The sequence below is a fragment of the Pelodiscus sinensis genome, chromosome 4 (assembly GCF_049634645.1).
Source record: "Pelodiscus sinensis isolate JC-2024 chromosome 4, ASM4963464v1, whole genome shotgun sequence".
Lineage (NCBI taxonomy): Eukaryota > Metazoa > Chordata > Testudines > Trionychidae > Pelodiscus > Pelodiscus sinensis.
Genome location: NC_134714.1, coordinates 12,448,041 through 12,469,472, shown reverse-complemented (window position 1 = coordinate 12,469,472; position 21,432 = coordinate 12,448,041). Strand labels below are relative to the sequence as shown.

Genomic DNA, 21,432 nt, shown 5'->3' with positions numbered 1-21,432 from the left:
ACACCAGGCGAGCATTGTTTAAAGGTCAAAGGGGGACAGACAGTCTCATGAAGCACAGGAGAACTGATAATGTCCCTCACATACTATGCCAAAGTGGTTGCCTGCCAGTTGCAATTGATTCTGTCCATACTTGACCATACTGTATGTGGCTGAGTTACATCTTTCATATAGACAAGTGCATGAAAGCTCTGTAGGGAAGTATGAATGTATAAGCTTGTGTACAGTAAGTTAATACAAAGAGCACCATCTGCTGACAGGTAGAAATATCTAGCATCCTTGTAAGGATATAAGAGCAATAAAGTTGTTGCATTGGAAAAGGCTTGCTGGTCTGCATTGAATAGGTGACAGCTGTAAATACCGGTACTGTTGAAGAGAGCCTAGAGGCCAATACCTAGCCCCGGCCATCATGCTCACGGCTCTCTGGAGAGTGACAAAGCAAGGGGAAATTCCTGGGAGTTTATTCTGTCGTCTCATATCTCAACAGCACCACTGACACCTGTATTTCATTCAGAGATAGATAAGCCTCACAAAGCTTGGATTCCAGCTTCCGTTTGAAAATGCACCCAAGTGTCTGAATACATCTGAACTTCCTCCAAACTTCCTGGGCTGGAAAGCTCATGAGGAAGAGGGTTGTAAAATCTAAAGCATGTCTGAGTTCCACTCTTGATTGAAAGCAAGTGAGGGAGAAGCACTTTGGTCTTCTGAACCTAAAAAAAAGGTTTGCTGTAAATTCAGTTCTATGCATGGGTTTTGGCTGAAGAGTTTCTCCATTGATCAGATTTTCCTATCTCCAATGTTGAATGCTTCCAAGTTTTTGATCACATACTTTTTGCCGGCTTTTTACTGGGAGTAGAATTATAGCACCACGTACTGTCTTGTACTAGGCACTGTGCAAACATACATCAAAAGAGAGTCTTTGCCCCAAAGAGCTTGCAGTTGGAATAGACAAAACAGACAGAGAATGTGGAGAAACAGGAAGGTGAAGGAACTTGACCAAGGTCACAAAGAAGAAGTTAATGTCAGAGGGAAGACTAGAATCCAGGACTCCTAATTCCCACTCTAGTGTACTACCTTATATGCTTCTCCTGTCTTTACACCATATGCTCACTCTTGCTGCTACGGCAATAGGTGAATGGAACCCATTGATTCAGTCAAGTTCAAAGTTTGGCACATGCAACTGTTTGTGCCCACACATGTGAGTGAGCCCCTGTTCTGAGTGTCTGGATTGGGAAACTGACCACTCGATTGCTCAAGTTGAGCATGACAATGACTGTCTACAGAAAACCAAGGCAAATTTGCGTTGGGAGCTCAGGAAGTGACCATGAATCATCAGAGCTAAGGGCTGAGAATTTAATTTACTACAGCTGGCAATAACAATTGAACAAGGTATGTGGAAATGAGGAAATAGGTTAGCAGGGTTTGCTTGGGGGCTGGATTCATCCAATTTTATGTCTTTTCTAAACAGTTTATTGAGACCTTTGTTGGTATCTCACTGTAGCAAACATCAGTCTGTGTCTAAGCACAGCTCTAGCCCACAGGTCTGTCGACTGGGGGGCAGGCATAGGGGGCAGTTACCCTAGAATCAGATGTTTCAAAGGGATCCAGAGTTCCTGGCCCCTGTGAATTGCTGTGAGAGTGCCGAGCGCCGCATGGAGGGTGGGCCCAGCTCCATGCTCCAAGTGGTGCTAAGGACTGACTGCCTGAGGCTCCGCCCCTTCCACCTGAGGCTCCGCCCCTTCTGGAGGTGCACAGCTGTGGCCTCTTACTCCTTGCCCCCAGGCCCGTGGTGGCTGTTGGCTCTGCTGCTAGCCTGGAAACTTACTTTGTAAAAATAGTGTTGTCCTGTTCAAAATTTCTTCCCCCTCTGAAAATGTAGTAGATTTGCTTTGGGAAAGAAAATTAACTGAGGTACAATCAGTATTGAACCTGGTATTGCCCATCATAGTGGTATCTGAATGCCTAGATATATTTCTTTTAAAAAAAACCCAAACCATCCCAAAACAAGGAGTCTTGTGACACCTTAAAGATTAAAGATCAGGAGTACGGGTTCTTTCAAAAAAGGTTTTTTTTTTTTTTGAAAGAACCATGTCTAGACTGCGGTTTCACTTTCGAAATACCCTTTTTCGAAACAGCAATCGGATGCGAATATGCAAATGAAGCACAGGCTATTTAAATCTGCAGTTCATTTGCACTTTTGATCTGCCTAATTTACATTCCTCTTTCAAAAAAGGAATGTAGTCTAGACAAGCCCTAACAGATTTATTTGGACATAAGCTTTTGTGAGCAAAAACCTGCATCATCAGATGCATCTGATGAAGTGGGTTTTTGACCATGACAGCTTATGCCCAAATAGATGTTAGTTTTTAAGGTGCCACCGGACTCCTCGTTGTTTTTTACAGATGCAGACTAAGGCATCGAAAGAGGGATGTAAATTAAACACATCGAAATTGCAAATGAAGCTGGGATTTGAATTTCCCCCACCTCATTTGCATAATTGCATCTCGGTGTTCTTTCGGAAAAACCACTATTTCGAAAGTGAAACTACGGTCTAGACGCAGTTCTTCCAAAAAGAAAAGCCTTTTTTGAAAAAATCCTGTAGACTTCATTGTTTGAGGAGTACAGGATCTTTCGAAAAAGGCTTTTCTTTTCGAAAGAACCGTGTCTAGACCGTGGTTTCACTTTCAAAATAGCATTTTTCGAAAGAAAGCCGTGACGCAATTATGCAAATGAAGCACGGGAAATTCAAATCCTGGATTCATTTGCAATTTCGATGTGTCTAATTTATGTCCATCTTTCGAAAGAGGGATGTAGTCTAGACCTAACATAGCTTGCCCTCTGAGACATATCTATATTCCAATCGCCTACCTTCTTCACAGCTTGATACAGACTTGTTAACATGGATCCTGGTTATTTTATCCATGCGACTGATAATTTTCCTGGCACATGCCAAAGATTCTAAACTGTTCACTGACTGAGATTTAATATACCGCACTCTGCAGAAACTACAATAATCACCCATTTGAATTAACTGTTATCCTCAGCTAATTTTTAGTTCCTGTTCCATTATCATGAAGCACTTAATCTTTCATTGATCCAAACTGGACATCAATTGCCTTTCTGGTAAATTAAGATAGTTACTTCATATGGAACCAATGATCTCTAAATTATTTTCAGCATCAGTTATTTAATAGCTTCATAGCTTAGTGTTTAATGGAGACTGTTTTGGTCAGTCGGTAACTTAGCCCTGATGACACAAAATAGCTATTTTCAAAATCTCTTATTCTTTTCAGTCCCTGCAAGCACATTTAATAAATGCTAACTTAGCATAAATGTAGAACTCCCATTGAATTCCATGGCCAGTTAATGAGGGAGGGCCTCTTAGGTACACACCAGTAGTGAAATTAATGGGGCTTATACCATTAATTTCAGTTGACCATTATTTTGCCCAAGGAGCAAAATTCAGTCTGTGCAGAAAGCCAAGGCCTGTGTACCACTTAAGGCCCATTTAAGTCAGTCCTCAAAACAAAGGCTAAGTTGGACTTGCCTGATTCATGCTCTTTGGGCTGATCTTTTGCAAAAGGAGTGAAATTCACATACAAACAATGAACCTTTAGATCGGGGTAGGGAATCTGGATGTGGCCCCCAGTTTGCCTGGATCCAGCCTTTGAGGCTTGGCCCCCTCTCTCCCCCCCAGCATTGGGGAGCCTGCACTTGTGGTCCAGCCCCTTCATCACATCCCCATGGGGCTGGGGCACACAATCTATTAACCTCCCCCCGCTCCTCCCGGCTCTTGTGTGCAAGCGGAATGTGGGGAGTATCTTTCTCCTTCTCAGTTGAGTTTTTTTTCCTTCCCACTTGTGTGCAGCCCCCAACTTACTTTTCTGTGGGTCAGTGGCCCCCGACCCAAAAAAGGTTCCCCAGCCTTATTTTAGATAATGCACAACTTCCTAGAGTTTTCTGGAGAGATTTAAAAATCAACTGATTTCCCTATAGTTTGGGGAGTAAACCATTACACTAGACAGACAAATTTTAATCTCCATGAGCCATCTCCACACACATGTGCTGCATCAACACTCAGATATATTATTTCTCCCAAGCTCACATTACAGTACCTCATGACTGCTTCTTTCTGTCAATGAATAGCGTTGCTTTTCCTGAATTGGCAGGCAATGTTTTGGGGGAACATTTGAAACAAGATTAAATTCAGTGCTGATTCCGCCACCAATTACCGCAGCTATTCATCCATCCCTTTCCCACGGATATTGAAGGAAATCTGAATAAATTTCAAGTTAGAAGGAGTCTGCTTTATCACTGGACTCTGAATACACCACTCCGATAAAAGGGCAGCTATCTGCAGCTAGCTAGATACAACATCTAACCAGCAGTTATAGATTTCCAGATTTTTAATAGCCAGACCAGTAGCTATGTGCTAATATTTTCTTAAGAGACACTTTTACAGTTGAAGGTAATGTTTCTAAAATCATCTCCTATAAGGGATGTTAAATATTGGTTAATTGAATAGCTGCATGAATTCTTATCGGTTACTTAATTATTCTATAATACCCAGCAGCCAGTGCACTCCGGCTCCACTCCCGAGAAGCCACCTATCACTCAGTGCTGCTGCCTCTGTATCAGAGGCAGCAGCATGGTGTCCCTGGTGGGAGCTGGTCTATGAGGGGAGCCAGTTAAAAAACAAGTTCACTTTGCAGACCGGCTGCCTTTCGCCCTGTATTGCTGCCTCTTACAGGGTGGTAGCAGCCCCTGTCCAGGGGAGGTCTGAGCTCCTGGACCTGGTGCAAGCCAGGCTGCCTGCCTGCCTAGCTCCTAATACACGAGGCGTACAGCTAGTTCGGATTAGGAAGCCTAATCTGAACTAGCTAGTTCGTGCCGCGTGTAGCCGCGCGGCACGCAGTCCGAACTAGCCGGCATTTAAAAATGGCGCTGGCGGGATCATGCAAATGAAGCCCGGGAAATTCAAATCACGGGCTTCATTTGCAACTCCGTATGACTACATTAACCACCCTAGTGCGAACTAGTGTGGTAATGTAGACATACCCTGACATATGTAAACTGTGGGCAGAGCTGGCTGAATCATAGAATACTAGAACTGGAAGGAATCTTAAGAGGTCATCAAGTCCAGTCCCCTGCACTCACGGCAGGACCAAGCACCGTCTAGATCGTCCTTGTTAGATGTTTAGCTAACTTGCTCTGAAAAATCTCCACAACCCCCCTAGGCAATTTATTCCAGTGTTTAACCGCCCTGACAGATAGGAAGTTTTCCTAATGTCCAACCTAAACCTCCCCTTCTGAAGTTTAAGCCCATTGCTTCTTGTTCTATTATCAGAGGCCAAGGAGAACAATTTTTTCCCCTCCTCCTTGTAACAACCTTTTAGGTACTTGAAAGCTGCTATCATGTCCCCTCTCAGTCTTCTCTTTTCCAAACTAAACACGCCCAATTCTTTCAGTCTTCCTTCATAGCTCATGTTTTCTAGACCTTTCATCATTTTTGTTGCTCTTCTCTAGACCCTCTCGAATTTCTCCACATCTTTCTTGAAACGTGGTGCCCAGAAAAGGAATACTACAAACATTTGTGAATGTTGGTTTGAATAAGTTTTGAATTCACTTTGCCTGGAATGCGCACCCCCAGCATTCCATAAACATTCACACGAACAATTATTTTAGAGGTGTAGCCGTGTTGGTCTGTAACTTTAAAAACAACAAGTAGTCCTGTGGCACCTTGGAGACTAACAAATATATAGAATCCTGAGCTTTCATGGGCAAAACCTGCTTCTTCAGATGCAGAAAGTGAAAGTGTTGTGAATACTTGTGTGATTATATGTCACAGCCATTCTGAATACTCTCTAGTTATGAACCAAAGCCAGATGAAACCAGTGGGTTTCTTTCTGTTGACTTCAATTGGTTTCCCATGGATCAGGCACATGTACTCTTGGTAATCATTTAATAAGAGAACAGATGTGATGCCATGTGACTCAGACAAGCACTCACCCAGCACAAATTGGCAGCAACCCTCATGAACAGTCAGCTGTCCACAGGCTGGAATATGTTGGCATAAACAATTCCTCAAATAATTTCAGTGAACAAACACTATGTGAAAAGCCACAGCAGGTAATTCAACAAAGAGAAAAAGACAAACTGAGCAAGAAGGCCGTTTGCTGTGAAGAGCTAGGCCCATCTCTGGAGAGTGGATCTCTTTTCGCTACTATGTAGTAGCTGTTTTTTAACACCCTTGTGGAACTGGTGCAGCATTTGTACTGGGATACTCATCAATTCAATGCAGCCATTTTTTGTTTTGCTTCTTCCACTGTACTGATGTAACGTGCCCCCCCCGGTCTGTACTTGTGAAGAGTAAGACTGGAATTCTCTGCTGACCCTCTAGAGGGCGCTGCACAGAAGACATTGCCCTGAGAAGGTGAGGATACTTTAAGCTGCCTTTCTACTCATCACGTTTTAAGGTGCTTTGGAAGCTGATAAACTGTCCTGGAGATTCTCTATTTCATAACACTCTCTCTCCCACACCCCACAAGGCCATTGATTTCATCGGTGCAGCAGCCTGCCTGCACGTGATCAATCCCAGAATCACATCTTAGATGGGAAACAGGTGACCAAACATGCACATGAGCAAATGAGGACACAGTAAGAAGAGAGGCAGGTGTGTTTGCATAAATTAATGGCCACAGTAATCTCCACAGTTAGAACCCTGCAAGTCTGCAGATATCCATGGGCATACGCATCCTTGGAGGTAGATGCAGATGGCCGTGGCTCATTTTTGTGGAAATAGATGCGGTGCACCTCCAACTCCCAGGACTGGCTGGGCAGAAATGCTGGGACTGTGATGAGAAGCTTCAGGAGTGGAGCCTAGGACTGGCAAATGAAGAGAATGGGATTAGAATGAGGAGCCAGAGGTGAAGGGGAGACAGGACGGGGACAGGTTGGAGGGGAGACAGGACAGGGACAGGTTGGAGGGGAGACAGGACGGGGACAGGTTGGAGGGGATGGAACAGAAGGGTTTGCACCGTCCACCCTCCAGAACCTGGATTGGGACCAAAGAATCCTGAGTCTATCCTTTGCTGTCAGCAGGTGGCTGTGAAAACCACTGGAAGAGTGTCTGTCTCATCTCTCATTAGTGCCCGTCCACTCTTGCTGTCAGTGACTCTCTTAGTTCCAGTGGCAGAGGTCTGTGCGGTGGATCTGAAGGGGCCAACGCTGCTGAAGAGCCAGGGGGATATGAAGATGCCACAAGACAGAGTTTCCAGTTCTCTGTAAAAGAGGGCTAATCACCCTCCCTCGCCTCACAGTGGTATTGTGAAGATTAATTAATGTTTGTGAAACCATCTGACCCTGCTGAAGGACTGTGTGGTTGGGAATGTTAAGTCACGTGATAGAATTTCTGTTTTTATTTTCAGTTTGGTAGTTTTTTAACTTAAGAAGTTACACCGGGGGAAAAAAAACGACCTAAAGAATATTCTTGCAATGGAGCTTTTTCTGTGCAATGGTACGGACGTTCCATATCCCAGGTCACAGCAGACATTCCGTACCCAAGGAGCTCTGAATACCAGGTAGCGTGTAGCTCTGTGCCGTGCAGGTATCACAGCTAATGCCAGCCAGGGTCTGAGGCATGGTGTGGAGTGTCACTCAAGTGGTTAACTCTCCTTCAGACAGCAACTTCACTTAACCAGCTTTGTTCCTGTATGTCCCAGTTCCACCGGCTCCTCTACAAATCTGCCCTGGTATCACATGCACTCCCAAAGGAGAGCCCTCTCTTCCTGTTCTCAAGGACACTTCCTGATATTAATGGATCACTTAAATTTATGAGCACTCTCTATAATTCAATTAGAGCCATGCCTGGGAACTTAAGGTTACGGAGGCATATTAGAGACACACATTACGAATGATGTACGGTCAGTGAAAGGGCATTTTCCCCTTTTAACACCGATGCCAGAGCTCTTCTGCTCTGACCCAACTGCTGCTTCTCAGCGCATGCCCCACCACAACCAGTTTGATATCTTCCCTTTCTGCTCTGCCCCTTTCCAGAGCCCAGAACTGTCTGCAGGAGCTGAATGAACATCCATCCTGCCTGCTAACTACTGCCGCCTTCCTGCACCGAACCCCAGTCATCAGCCCTGTCCTGATTTACCTCCAGCAGTGGCAGTGGAGTCCCAGACCCCTTAAATCACCACTGGTTAACCTGTTAAGTTTAGTCTCTAGAAAGCATGATATGATTTTGTTCTATACGCAGCCATTAGTTTCCAGTATTCTTACTGTCATTGGAATCATGAATCTTTGATTATAAATTTACTGTTGTTTTCACTATGGCAGTGTCTAGACTGCATCCCTTTTCCGTAAAAGGGATGCAAATTAGACACATCACAATTGCAAATGAAGCAGGGATTTAAATCCCCCCCCCGCTTCATTTGCATAAACATGTCTGCCGCTTTTTTACGGCTTGGAGTTTTGCCGGAAAAAAGCGCCAGTCTAGACGGGGATCTTTTGGAAAATAAAGCCTTTTCCGAAAGATCCCTTATTCCTTTTTTTAAGAGGAATAAGGGATCTTTCGGAAAAGGCTTTATTTTCCAAAAGATCCCCGTCTAGACTGGCATTTTTTTCCGGCAAAGCTCCGAGACGGAAAAAAGCGGCAGCCATGTTTATGCAAATGAAGCGGGGGGGATTTAAATCCCAGCTTCATTTGCAATTGCGGTGTGTCTAATTTGCATCCCTTTTATGGAAAAGGGATGCAGTCTAGAAAGAGCCTATAAGTATATCTCAGTGCTGTGGTACGAAGCTCGGTACCATTCCTGAGCAGAATCCTATAAGCTGTTGCATATTCTGTTCCACCAGGGACAACAGAGCTGGTATTTCTGTGAGCGTTCAGTGGACCAGGGGCTGAACATGACAGGGAAACATTTCAAGGGATGGGAGGATTGGGGTGTGAGGGGGAAATCTCGCTCCCCTGGGGTACAGAGCCCCCAGAAGGGTTCGAGGCCGGAGGTCAAATCAGTGAGGCAGGAAAGAAACTTAGAAGAGAAAACTTTATGATGCATGCATGCAGGCTGTCACTTCCAAGAGTGAAGCAGCAGCCCTGACACACAGATTCAGGGAATCTTTATACAGTATGCTTAGACAGTTCAGTTGTGGATTGTTCTTCTTTAACATATCAAAGTCTCAGCAGAAGTACTCTGAGACTTCTGTTCACCCCAGGAGTGCTAGAAGTAAGTTTTTACAGTACACAAAGCCACATGAGAACTTGAGTGGAGGAGTCTACAAGGCAAACTGTGACAAAGATAAGAGTTTACATGATAATTTGTGACAGACTAAGAGTATCCATGAATTTGAGATAGTCATTTGTAAGGGTCTTTGATTAGAGTTAATTTGATTCTCTCTGTTACAGGGAGAGAGGCCTGGAAAACTTTTTAACCCTTACAGCAGTTTTCTTTCAGAGAGTTTTGATTTCCTGCACAGTCCCCCCTTTAGACACAATTGGAGTTATTTGATTTTCCCCACAGGTGCACCTAACTGTTACCCTGCAAGGCAAAGTAGGGACTGGCTTAGCACAGAGGAGAATATGAGTGACTAACAGGCTGGTGATGTTAGGAAGCTGAAACGCAGTTAAGCACAAGCAAGAATCTCGTTGGAAGGAAGGGATAACAAGGTGACTCACTGTTCTAGGTACCCCAAGAATCATTACACCTCTCACAAAATTTCTAAACAAACAACGAGGAGTCCTGTGGCACCTTAAAGACTAACAGATTTATTTGGGCATAAGCTTTCATGAATAAAAAACATTTAGTTAGAATCCTGATGAAGTGGTTTTTACCCATGAAAGCTTATGTCCAAATAAATTTGTTAAGGTGCATCTACACAGCAGGGCTTAACTCGAAATAAGCTACGCAAATTGAGCTATGTCAATCGCGTAGCTTATTTTGAAATAGAGCACTCTTCCTCTGACTTCCCTTACTCCTCGTGCAATAAGGGTTACAGGAGTCGGAGTAAGAAGTCCTTCAGCTTGACAATATTTCGACATTTCAAATTAACTGCCTGCTGTGTAGACGCGGACTAAGTTATTTCGAAATAACGCTGGTGGTTTTGAAATAATGTTGCGGTGTAGATGTACCCCTGGTCTTTAAGGTGCCACAGAGGTTCTCATTGTTTTTGCATATACATACTAACATTGCTGCCCCTGTAAAAAATATTTCTATAGGCTAAATAAAACCTAACTCTTCATTCATTTTGGATGCAGGACTTCCACAGAGGGATTTATGTTGAAGGATTGCAGATTTGATGTCTGGAAGATACGTGTTAGAGAAAAGTTATTGGGCTCCATTCACAGCTAACTGGGTGAAAAATCTTTGGCCTATGATATACAGGAAGCCAGACTTGGTGATTTTAATGGCCCCTTCTGAGTTTAAACTCTAGGAAAATCTATGAATCTATGATTGGGCACAAGGGACTTTAATGTACACAATTTTTTTTCTGGGAAGTGGGTTCACAAATTGTTCCTGGAAAATAAAATGAATCATGGAAGGCCTAGTAATGAATATTTATATTTCTCCTCTGCACAAAGCCACTGAGCAATTATGTACTGCACTTGGTTGCTTTTTTAACGGCTTTCTTCTGGCACTTAGTGATGGCAGCGGTTATGTTTTGACAGTGTTGTTTTAGGGAATGCATGAGCATATAGTATTGTCCCATCATTGCATTGCTAAGATCTCCCCCTGTGGGGGTAAAACAAGAAGGTACACTGACCTTTCTAGTATTCTAGTATTCCAGGCCAACCAGTGGCATGGTAGGCACTAAAGGTATGAAGAGATGCCCTTATTTTGTCATGGGCTTGGGCTAGAATGACATTGGGGTGCAAACCGGGTGTGTGATTAAAATGCATTTTTGGCTGAGCATAATGAGCTGTTGATAACATGCCCATCAGTTGTGGTGGTCATGCAGTCAGGATTTATTTAGCACAGGAGAGTAGCAGTGATTGTTTTATTCCTTTAAATTAGAGGAGGAAAACACATATTCCCCAAATGAGAGATGGATAAATTCCATATAACTTACGCTGTACTACTGCATCTCCCTTAACAATGAGTTAAAAATCCAAAAATACTAATTAATGTATGCAACCCTCTAAGATGATATTAACAATGATCAATACTCATACTTTGTAGCTCTTACAGAAGTTAACTAAGTGATGTACATCACATTCTCTTGAGACAGGTAAGAATTATGAATTTTGAGCACCCAAAATTCTCTTTCACAGAAGGAGAAACAGAGGCAGAGACATTTAAAAAATGACCTCACATTTTGGGTGCAGGCACACAACATTCTATTTCAAAAATCGGGCTGTTAGGACCCGATTTGTCAGATGCTGGGGGACCACAGATTCCCCCAGCTTCACTTGTCATCATGGGTGCTCAGCATCTCTGGAAATGACAAGCCACATTTAAAAGTCAGACACTAAAAAACAGAGATGCCTATAATTAGAGGTCACATGTAAAAGTTAGGGGTCAAAACTTACCTAGGGCCATAGAGAGAATTGGCTGCAGAGATGGAACTGGAACACAGGAATTGCTGATTTCCAGGCGGTGCTCATTTCATACACTAATTTAGCACGTGTAATCAGTGCTTCTTCTAGTGACTGGCCCCAGCAATTCTTAATTGTTATTAATAGTAGTAGTAGTAGTAGTATTTATGAAACACAAACATGTGCAGGCCTCCACTGAGATCAATTACTCCATTGTGCTGTACAAATGTACAGTAGAAGACGGACTGTCCCACTGAGCTTGGGGCCAGATTTTTGAAGTTATTTAGGTGCCTAAAGATTTGTGTAGGCTCCTAGTAGGCTTTTCAAAAGCACGTAAGTAAATCAGTGCCTTTTAAAGTGTAGCCTTTTGAGTCTAAGGTCATGTCTTTGCTTGCCATACTGGAAATCAATCTTCTGGTGTTTGATTTAGTGGGTCTAGTTAAAACCCGCTAAATCAAATGCTGAGTGAAGCTCTGGTCAGTGCCAGTACTCCTTGCAGTTGCGAGGAGTAAGGGAAGCTGATGGGAGCATTTACTCCCATTAGCCTTCCTTTGTGAAGACAGCACCAAACTCATGTTAAGGCAAGCTGACTCCAGCTACATATTTGACGTAGCTGGAGTTGAGTACTTAACCCGAACTTCCAGGTCTAGTGTAAACCTGGTCTCAGTAGACAAGACAAATGATGGGAGAGAGAAGGAGGCGAGGCGATTTCCCTCAAGACACAAATCAGTGGTCAGTGGCACAGCCAAGGTCAGTGGCACAGCCAAGAATAGAACCCAAGTCTTTTGACTTATTCACCGTACCATATTGTCTGTGCACATGAAGTAACTGTCACATCTACAGTACAGATGTTACTCATTTAGCACAAGTGACAGGGCTGGTGCAGATACTGCTGAAGGTTCCAGGCACATTGGCCACTGATGATTGGTGTCTGTGTGTCTATTTTACCCTTTTGCTGTTTCATTCAAACTGGGCCATTCCCCCCCACCTCCCCATGCTTGCAGTATGTTAAACACAAATATGGGAGACCAGGAGCTCGTTTAACTTTATTTTATCTATACATTAATCTGATTGAAGATTATTTTCCTCAAAAATCTCTGATGAAGTGAAACTTTACGGAGAGAGCAATTAAAGGAATCGCTTGCCGTTTCACTGTGTATGCTTTCTGTGTGTTTTCTTTAGGTGATGCCAAGGCCTCTCGCGTCTTTGATTACAGTTCTACTAAAGGAGGCGACCGGTCCTTTTACACATCTCTGATCTCAGACGACAATTACACACCTCCGCCAGATTCCACATACTTCACGGGAATACTGCAGAAAGAGAACAGCCCCGTGAGTTGTTCAGACAGCACAGAAGAATTTAACACACTAAGGCATTCCATTCAAAATGTGATGGCCTACGACTCCCATGGCTTGTTCAGCTCAGATTCAGGAATAGAGATGACTCCTGCAGAATCCACTGATGTCAATAAAACCCTAGCAGAGCCCATGAAAGTAGAAGCTTATAAGTACATGGACATAAGTAGGTCAGAAGAGGTAAAATACCAAGAAAGCAGCTTAGAAGACAAGAATACCGTTATCGATAAGTGCCCTGAAGCAGCAGCCAAGAAAACCACTTTTGAGGAGACAAAAGTGGCTCGAGGACAAAACCTTTTTGAAGAATCAACTTCTCCATCCTATGCAGAGGAAATATTTGGTGGCCAGCACAGTGCCTCATTGATTACAGCACCTGTCAAGATTACGCTCACTGAGATAGAAAGTGTAGGGGAACCTACAAACAAAGAGACAATTCCAAATAAGCAAGATACAGGGCTGAAACCAAGCCACGAAGTGGTTCCGACAGTGACTGTGTCAGAGCCAGAAGATGACAGTCCAGGCTCTGTCACACCTCCATCTTCTGGCACAGGTAAGATGTCCAACAACCAGTATCTGCCTAGGCTAGAAAATGAGATCCTGACCCCATCAAAGTTAATGGTAAATCTCCCATTGCCTTCAGCAGGGCCATTATTTCACCCACTGTGTAAAAATAGCACTGTGTCACTTTGTGTGTGTTCAGAGACTCACCATTACCTAAACTAATGGTCTGATTTCCAAAGATGATGAACACCTGCAGCTTCCATTGAAGTTCACTGAACTATGTCAGGTACTCAGCACCACAGACCTGGTCTATGCTAGGAGTTTAGATCAAATTTAGCCACATAAGGTCAATTTTCTAAACGATGTGTCAACAGTAACAAGCCAGTTCCATCGACCTTAAGGGCCACTGAAGTTAAGGGCTCCTGCTTCTCACAAGGAGTAATGCAATTTTCAACTTTGTCTGGTCAAATTTATGGCAGCATAGCTGCAGTGTTGCAAAAGTCGAGGTTCTTGACCTCTGGCCTACTTTCCCTACAATGGGGATACAGACCTTCGACTTTGCAAAATCAGGTAACCAGAAATCAACCTTAATAGATTCATCTGTTCACACTGCAGAGGGTAGGCAGGATATGGTGGTGCATTCTGGGAGTGGAAAAAAGAAGGTGCTCAGACTTGTTTTGTAGGCTTTATGGCTCAGGAGGGATGGATGGCAGAGACTATTCAACCAGAGATATCATGGCTTGTTTCCCAGCCCCTCTTGCCCCAGGAATCAGATGGCACCATCCAGGCCACCTGGACTCCTGAGGGCAGCATGGCTCTCTAAAACAGACAGAAGAGAGGAAACTGCGATTAATTTGCAGGTGAGGCTGGAAGCAGGAGCCATTTATCTGCTGCTCAGCTCTGCTCTCTGCTCTGACCTTTCAGTGGCAATTTAGTGCATTGCTGCCCGACCGCATGATAGAGACCCAGAAGGGGGTGAGCAGGAGACTCCTAGGCTCCTAGCACTGATTGGGTGGCTTGCAAAGTAACAGCAAAGTGTGGGTACAGGAGTGAAGGAGCAATTCACTTCTGTCAAGTCCTGAAAAAGAGGTGTGGAAGAGTTAGAGACCTTGTTTCTATGGGTGGAGGAGAAAATAGATGATTGATATATAGTGTGATTAAACTCAAAATGACCCAAGCCTAATTTACCTTAGCCTGTCTGAATTCCCAGTGAGAGCTTCTGTTGTTTCTCTGTCCATTTTGCAAAGGAGGGTGCTCTCTAAAAGCCAGGCATCTCTAAAAGAAGGTATGCAGAGAGGCTTTGGGCTTCCTAACTAAAGCAGGATTGGCACCTAGAAAACGGAAGAGTAATATGTTATTGTCCATATCCCACCAGCCAACATGGTGGAGTCAAGAGATTACACTCCACTCCTGTTGGTCTGCCACTGGGAGCGGGGAAGGAGATTAGCAGGGGATTGTTCTCACAGTCCCACAAGAATCCCATCCTGGATTCTGTAATTTCCACTCATCTGATGAAGTGGGTTTCACCTCATATATTAATCTCCAAAGTGCCTTGAGACTGCTCACTGTTTTTAAAGCTCCACATGCGTTAGCTTATAAGATGAGCAGAGCAGAGCAGCAAAGCTCATCCCAGTCCCTAGGCAGGCTACCAGCTATGACTGATAATAATAACCTCTTCTTCGCTGAGCCCAACGCGGGCCTGATTCCGAGAACGAGTTTGGCCCTGTGAGTCCCTATCCCCACTGCCAGTTTATAGAGCTATAGGTTCCACAGAACAAACGCACCTCTGTGTTTTGTCTTTGGAGGAAGAGGAATGTGTATTCCTACATGAGCAGCCATCACATTAAATTTTATGTAGGTAATTAGGAGTAAAATACTGGGGTAGATTCTCCACTGTGCTTAATGTCTACTGGGCACAGCAAGGTGAGGAAGCATGATACTGTGGCTATTTTATACAGGCCTTGAATAGACTAGAGCAGCCCTCAGCAATCTCCAAGATGTCATCCACCAGCGGAGGTTTGCAGGAGCACAGGGCTGACCACACACCTTCCATGCCAAAGCATGGAGGCATTAGAACTTCTCAAAGAAAAGATTGCCAGAATTTTTTTTAACATAGTCAAAACAACATTTTCCCCTAGACTTGTTCTTGGAAATGGCTAATCCCTTTAGCTGAAACTTTAAAAGTAATCCGCTTGAAGCAGACACCTAGCATGGAATATTTTAACCCAAATGGTTACAGTTAGGCAAAATTATAGGCAACTGAAAACAGGGTCTTATCATGGGAAGTGTCAGGCAGCCTTAATAATAAGGGGATGCTACCAGTCATTCCTAGAATTCAAACAAGGGTATCCCATATATATAATTTTTTAAAAAGTTGTATAATTACAAAAATTCAAGTAGCTGGTGTAGAATATGGTTCCTCATCTGTGACTCCAGAACAGATGATTATTAATTGTCCACGTTTAGTGTTTTGGGAGGGATCTGATTCTGTATTCCTCATGCCCCCCGTATTCCCAGTGTGGTAAAAGGGGAGTTTGCTCTTTTGTATCCAGATGGTGAGTGACCAATGCAAATTTTAAAAAAGATTTAAATTTGAAAGGTCAAATGATGTTGTCCAAATCATGAGATCTTCCTTCATATTTCATTGAGCCTTTACCCAAGACAGTCCTCAATGGCTTCAGTGGGTGTTTGCTGGAATAAAAACTGAATAAGGTTATTTTCCATTGTTATACAGTTCATGATGCACACATCTTATTTAACAAGCAGCTCACATTGGTTCTGAGTCTTTCTAATCCCCGGCACTGAAAATTCCATCCCAAGTGCGAATCACAGTGTGAGTGAGAATAGTGCCTTACTAAAAAGCATATTGCATGCTGCATACCAACCACACAGATGAATGTCTGTTGCCAAGAGGTTGCTAAGAATTTTTCCTCTATACATTCAAGAGAATGGTTCCAAAATACTAACTCTGTCTGCGTGTGCATGCCCTTGCCTGTGCACACCTCTGGGTATATGCTTATTTGTGTAATTTTTATGTTAAAATGCTCCCATTTTAAAAATAGCTAATCTTAGGTTGCTGAGGGACCTTGGGCATATGATTATCCTGACCTCTTGTAAAGCACATTTATGTAGCACTTTCCATCCATGGATAATTCTTTATTATTAAAGGTAACATTGGTAACATTGCCTGCTTGTGTGAGCAGTCCGGCTAGCTGGATCTGTGTTTGCTTAGTCAACAGAGAGTGATTTAAAGCAATCAGAAGTTATCTTTAACAACACGGTGTGTTTTTTCTCTCTCTTTCTATCTCCGCATGGCATAACAGAACCATCTGGCTCAGAATCTCAAGGGAAATGCAGCCTATCAGAGGACGAGCTTATCGGGGCCATTAAAGAAGCCAAGGGCTTTTCCTTGGAAACATCTGAAGCCCAGCGATCATCAGGCCTTTATTCAGAAAAGCATGATCAGAAAAGCAAGCCGGGGCGTCCTGCTGCTCCATCCCCCTTAGATAACGAAGCCAGCAGTGCAGAATCTGGTGACTCTGAGATAGAGCTGGTCTCAGAAGACCCGCTTGCTGCGGAAGAGGTGCTACACTCCAGCTACATGACCTTCAGTCATATCGGAGGGCCTCCCCCTTCGCCTGCTTCTCCATCAATACAGTACAGCATCCTGAGGGAGGAGCGTGAAGCTGAACTCGACAGCGAACTGATTATCGAATCATGCGATGCCTCTTCAGCGTCTGAAGAAAGTCCTAAGAGGGAGCAAGATTCTCCCCTTATGAAACCAATAATCATGGACATAATCCAGGAAGAGAATAGTTCGAGAAATGATGCTTCAGACTTTGAACTAAGTAAGACAACAGAGAGTAGGATGAACAGGGAAAATCTCGCTGAGTCAGCTTCCTATCTGAAATGCTCTTTTGTTGCACCCAAAGTCAATGTTGAGCCACCAACCTCTACCATCGGTGCCGAAGAACTGAAAGAAAAAATAACTCAGAAGGAGCCACTTGAAGAACCAGTTGTTAACCAAAGTAAACTGTCTTCCAAGGATGCTGGGAAAAGAAGTCCCTTGGCATCCCCCTCACTGCCCTTTTTAAATAAGCAAAAAGGTAAATGCAGAAATTTTTTTGTCTAAGTAACATGTTTTTTTCTTTGAATGCAGCTAATGGAAGATGTGTGTGGTTAATGCAGGAGAGCTTTTTAATCTAGCAGGCAAAGCCATAAGAAGATCAATGGCTGGAGATTCCAGTTGGAACTGGTCAAGCTTCAAACAAGGCACAAACAATGCCGGGTAATTAACCACTGGAACTGCTCACCAAAGATGATGTCTAATGCGTGCAATGTGACTGCTTCATGGCATTAAGTCCAGGTGGAATGTATTTCTAAAAGAACTGTGCTAGCTCAGGCACAAGTTACTGGGTCGAAGTCAGAATCTGTGGGTGGAGTCCCATGGCCTGGGCTGTGCATGAGGTTGGAGTAGATGATCACAATGGTCCCTTCTGCTCTTAAGACTCTGTGTATACAAGTAGTAGGAAGACTGAGGTTGGCTGTACACTGCAGAGTTCAGTCGACACAAGGCTGTTTACCTCAGCTATGGGAGTGTCTACTATGACAGGGTCAGAACAGAAGGCTATAAAAAAGTAGTGTAGGGGACATATATTAGCCTCAGACTGAGGAGCACTCTGTTGCCAGGGTAACAGGCAGGTGCTGGTCTAGAACCAACAGAGGCAATTGGTGCAGTTGAACACCTGGGGCTAATTGACCAGGCCTGCAGAGTCAATTAAGGAAAACCAGTTGAAACTGGTTATAAAAGGAGCTTGCCTACACTTGGTGGTGTGTGTGTGTGTGTGTGTAGCTGAGAGGATGGAGGAAAGCGCCACTGGGAGCAGGAGGAAAAGAGACAAGTGGAAACTAAGAGGACAAACCAAAGAGAAGGAAGGTGCTGGGGATGGTGTGGGGAAGTAGGCCACAGGTCTTGGAGCTGTTGTATAGCAGGTGTCACGGACTCGCATAGGCATCTACTATTACAGGGCCATCTGCTGGAACCTGGAGTAGAGGGTGGGCCCAGGTTCCCCCAACACCCACCTCCCCATTTCCACTCAGAGAAAAGTCTGCGGAGACAGTTATTCCCTTATATCATATGCTGGCCAATGATGAAAAGAGCTCAGTAAACAGCAAACTAAAGCCCTAGATGAGGTGCTTAAAATTGGGGGTTGCTGTGAGCCTCTGAGGCAAGCTAATCCTCCAGGAAGTGCAAGACCCACCGAATTTAAGTAGGAGCTTTGTCACACTACACTTAAATTTTGCTCCCACTGACATTCCTGTCCCACTACACCAACTTAATAACCCCACTTCCATGAGCGGCATAGAGTCAAGGTCGATGTAGTTAGGTCAATGCAGTGTCAGGGTGTGTCTAGACTAAAGGGTTTTGTCGACAAAGTGGACTTTTGTCGACAAAACTATACCTGCGTCTACACTGCCGCTGAGTTCTGTCAACATAACGTCAACAGATCTCAGAAGTTTTGTTGATGGCTGCAAACCTCATTCTATGAGGAAAATAACGCCTTTTGTCGACAGAGTTCTGTTGACAGAAGGCATTATTGCATCTATACTGTCCTTTACATCTACACTGTCATGTCGACAAAGCGGCTTGCTTTGTCGACAGAACTGGATGAGTCTAGATGCTCTTTGTCGACAGAAGCTTTGTCGACAGTATCTGTCGACAACACTTCTGTCGACAAAAGCCTGTAGTCTAGACGTACCCTCAGTGTACACCCTGCATTGCTTATGTCAACTGTTCCTGGCTTTCAGGAGCCATCCCACAATGCCCCACACTTACAGTACAATTGATACAAGCACTCCTGGTGAGGACATGCACTGCCTACACAAGAAGCGAATTGTAGATATGCAAAAGCGATGTAATTGCTATGGTGGCTGTATGCTGATGTAAATTGTCAACTTCATTTGTAATGTAGACATGGCCAGGGCCCTTCTGCCTTTGTATTGTATTCCTGCAGTTCTGACTATAGTCAAGTTGCCATTCTGTTTGGTTTCATACATTGTGCCCGTCAACCTGGCATGTGGGTGATGGGCGTGATGGGCATGATAGCAGTGTGATTAACACCTATTGAGGGTTCTTCTCTTCTTTCTCCTTTCCTCTCCTCTGGAGAAGTTCTGAAAACACAATTACGTCTGAAGTACTCCCTGTTGGCTAATAGCCAATGCAGGTTGGAGAAACATACCTTGAACCTCAAACAGAAAGCTGTGGGGCTAGAGGGGCTTCTTAGATCCTTTGCATCCACACAATCCATTGAGTGTTTACCCTAAATTAGGACAATAAGATCAGACCCTGTTATAGTTTAGTCTTAATTTAATTTAATATTTGTTTGGTTTCTGACCTCATTATTGACAACCTAAAACATACTAATACAAACAACAGGTTAGGTTCTGCATCACTTTATACACATGTGAATGACCTCTCTTAGATGCCAAGATGTCTATGGGACCAGCCCCGTTGGCATAACCTCCAAGACCATAGGACTGTCTCATAAGTCAGAGATTTGGTGAAGAAATACATAACCATTAATGAACATACACTGGAACCTCAGAGCTACAGACACTTAGGGAAGGAAGGTTGAACAAAACATTATGGTGCTTATTTCAGAAGTTTACAGCTGAACACTGACTTCAAACAGCATTGAAACTTTACTATTTAGAAGAAACATGCTACCTTTAACCATCTTAATTTAAATGAAACCAGCACAAAAACAGTCCCCTTACCTTGTCTTATCTTTTTTAACTTTCCTTTTATTTTTAGTAGTGTATATTTAACACAGTACTTCCTTTTATATGCTTTATTTTTTGATTCTGCTGCTGCCTGACTGAAGACTTCTGGCTCCAAATAAGATATGTGGTTGACTGGTCAGTTCATTACTCTAAGACTGTACTGTAGTCTCTGAAATCGTGAACGCATATAACCCATATACACCTCCTGGATGTGATGTGCAGTCCCATCTAATGGCCCTGAGAACATTTAGAGAGATTAATTACTCTGCTCTACAGCCTTCACTAAAGGCCCCAGGGCTTTTAGCTCATGGAGTAGAGGCTCATGCATTTAGCTGAAGAAGTCCCAGGTTCTATCCTGCCCACCCACACCTGAGGTCTGTCAGTGTTACCTCAGCAGTGGAAACAAGAAGTCAGGCTCTCCCACGGGTTGTGTTGATCACAGGAATGTGGATGGAGGGACATCCAGATTAGAAAAAAATAGCTCAGATTACCAAAAAGCTTGTTGATGGCTGGAACTGTCTCCCTGAAAGAATCCCAGGGTGCTGTTAGAACCCCTTCCATCCATAATAATGAGCAGGCTTGTGAATGGAGCAAATACAGCTTCATTTTCCTAATGCTCAGCTCCTGGGAAATGCACCTGCTGCTACTGTTGGGCCAAAAGAGAGTTTTAGTCAAGTATTGGTTCTTAGCTCACACAAAGCTACAGCTGACGTCAACAGACGGGACAGATTTAACTAAGGACTGAGTAAAAACGTCAGCAAGAACCTCAGGATGTGACTAGTAATTCTCAAAAAGGAATTCTTTGTTAATTAATCATCCAGGGTATGTCTACTCAGCAGGGCTAAAGTCAAGTTAAGCTACGCAACTTCAGCTATGTCAATTGCGTAGCTGAAGTTGAAATAGCTTAAGTCGGCTTTTGGCGCTGTCTACACAGCAGGAAGTCGAAGGACGAACAGTCTTCCTTCAACTTCCCTTACTCCTCGTGAAATGAGGGTTACAGGAGTCAGAAATCCAAAATAACGCTGCAGTGTAGACGTACCTTCAGATTTGGAGGTTTGGCCTCCAGCCTATCTTCCACTTCACCACTTCTGATGTTAGGGTGACTTTCTTATATTAAGGAGAGATCTGTGAACTGCTGCTTCCTCAGTTAACCCAGGGGTGGAGAGAGCAGATTACTGCAGTAAAACCCATACTGAAATGGACATCTAATCCTAGTGTCTTGTAAAACGGAGGCTTTGCTTAAAAATGGGTTTTGCACAA

At 43.7% G+C, this 21,432-nt stretch overlaps 1 protein-coding gene across 3 annotated transcripts in view; it reads left to right on the top strand.

The window, feature by feature from the left end:
• The window catches only part of RTN1 (reticulon 1), a 199,256-nt gene that overhangs the window by 103,968 nt on the left and 73,856 nt on the right, over positions 1–21,432 (top strand). For 2 of the 3 annotated variants that reach the window (XM_075926326.1, XM_006135261.4), the window contains exons 2-3: positions 12,716–13,438; positions 16,713–17,495. The exons of the other annotated variant lie outside the window; for it this stretch is intronic. In XM_075926326.1, coding sequence (XP_075782441.1) covers positions 12,716–13,438; positions 16,713–17,495 — 1,506 coding nt within the window. The remainder of the gene's footprint in view (positions 1–12,715; positions 13,439–16,712; positions 17,496–21,432) is intronic. 3 annotated transcript variants of the gene reach the window in all.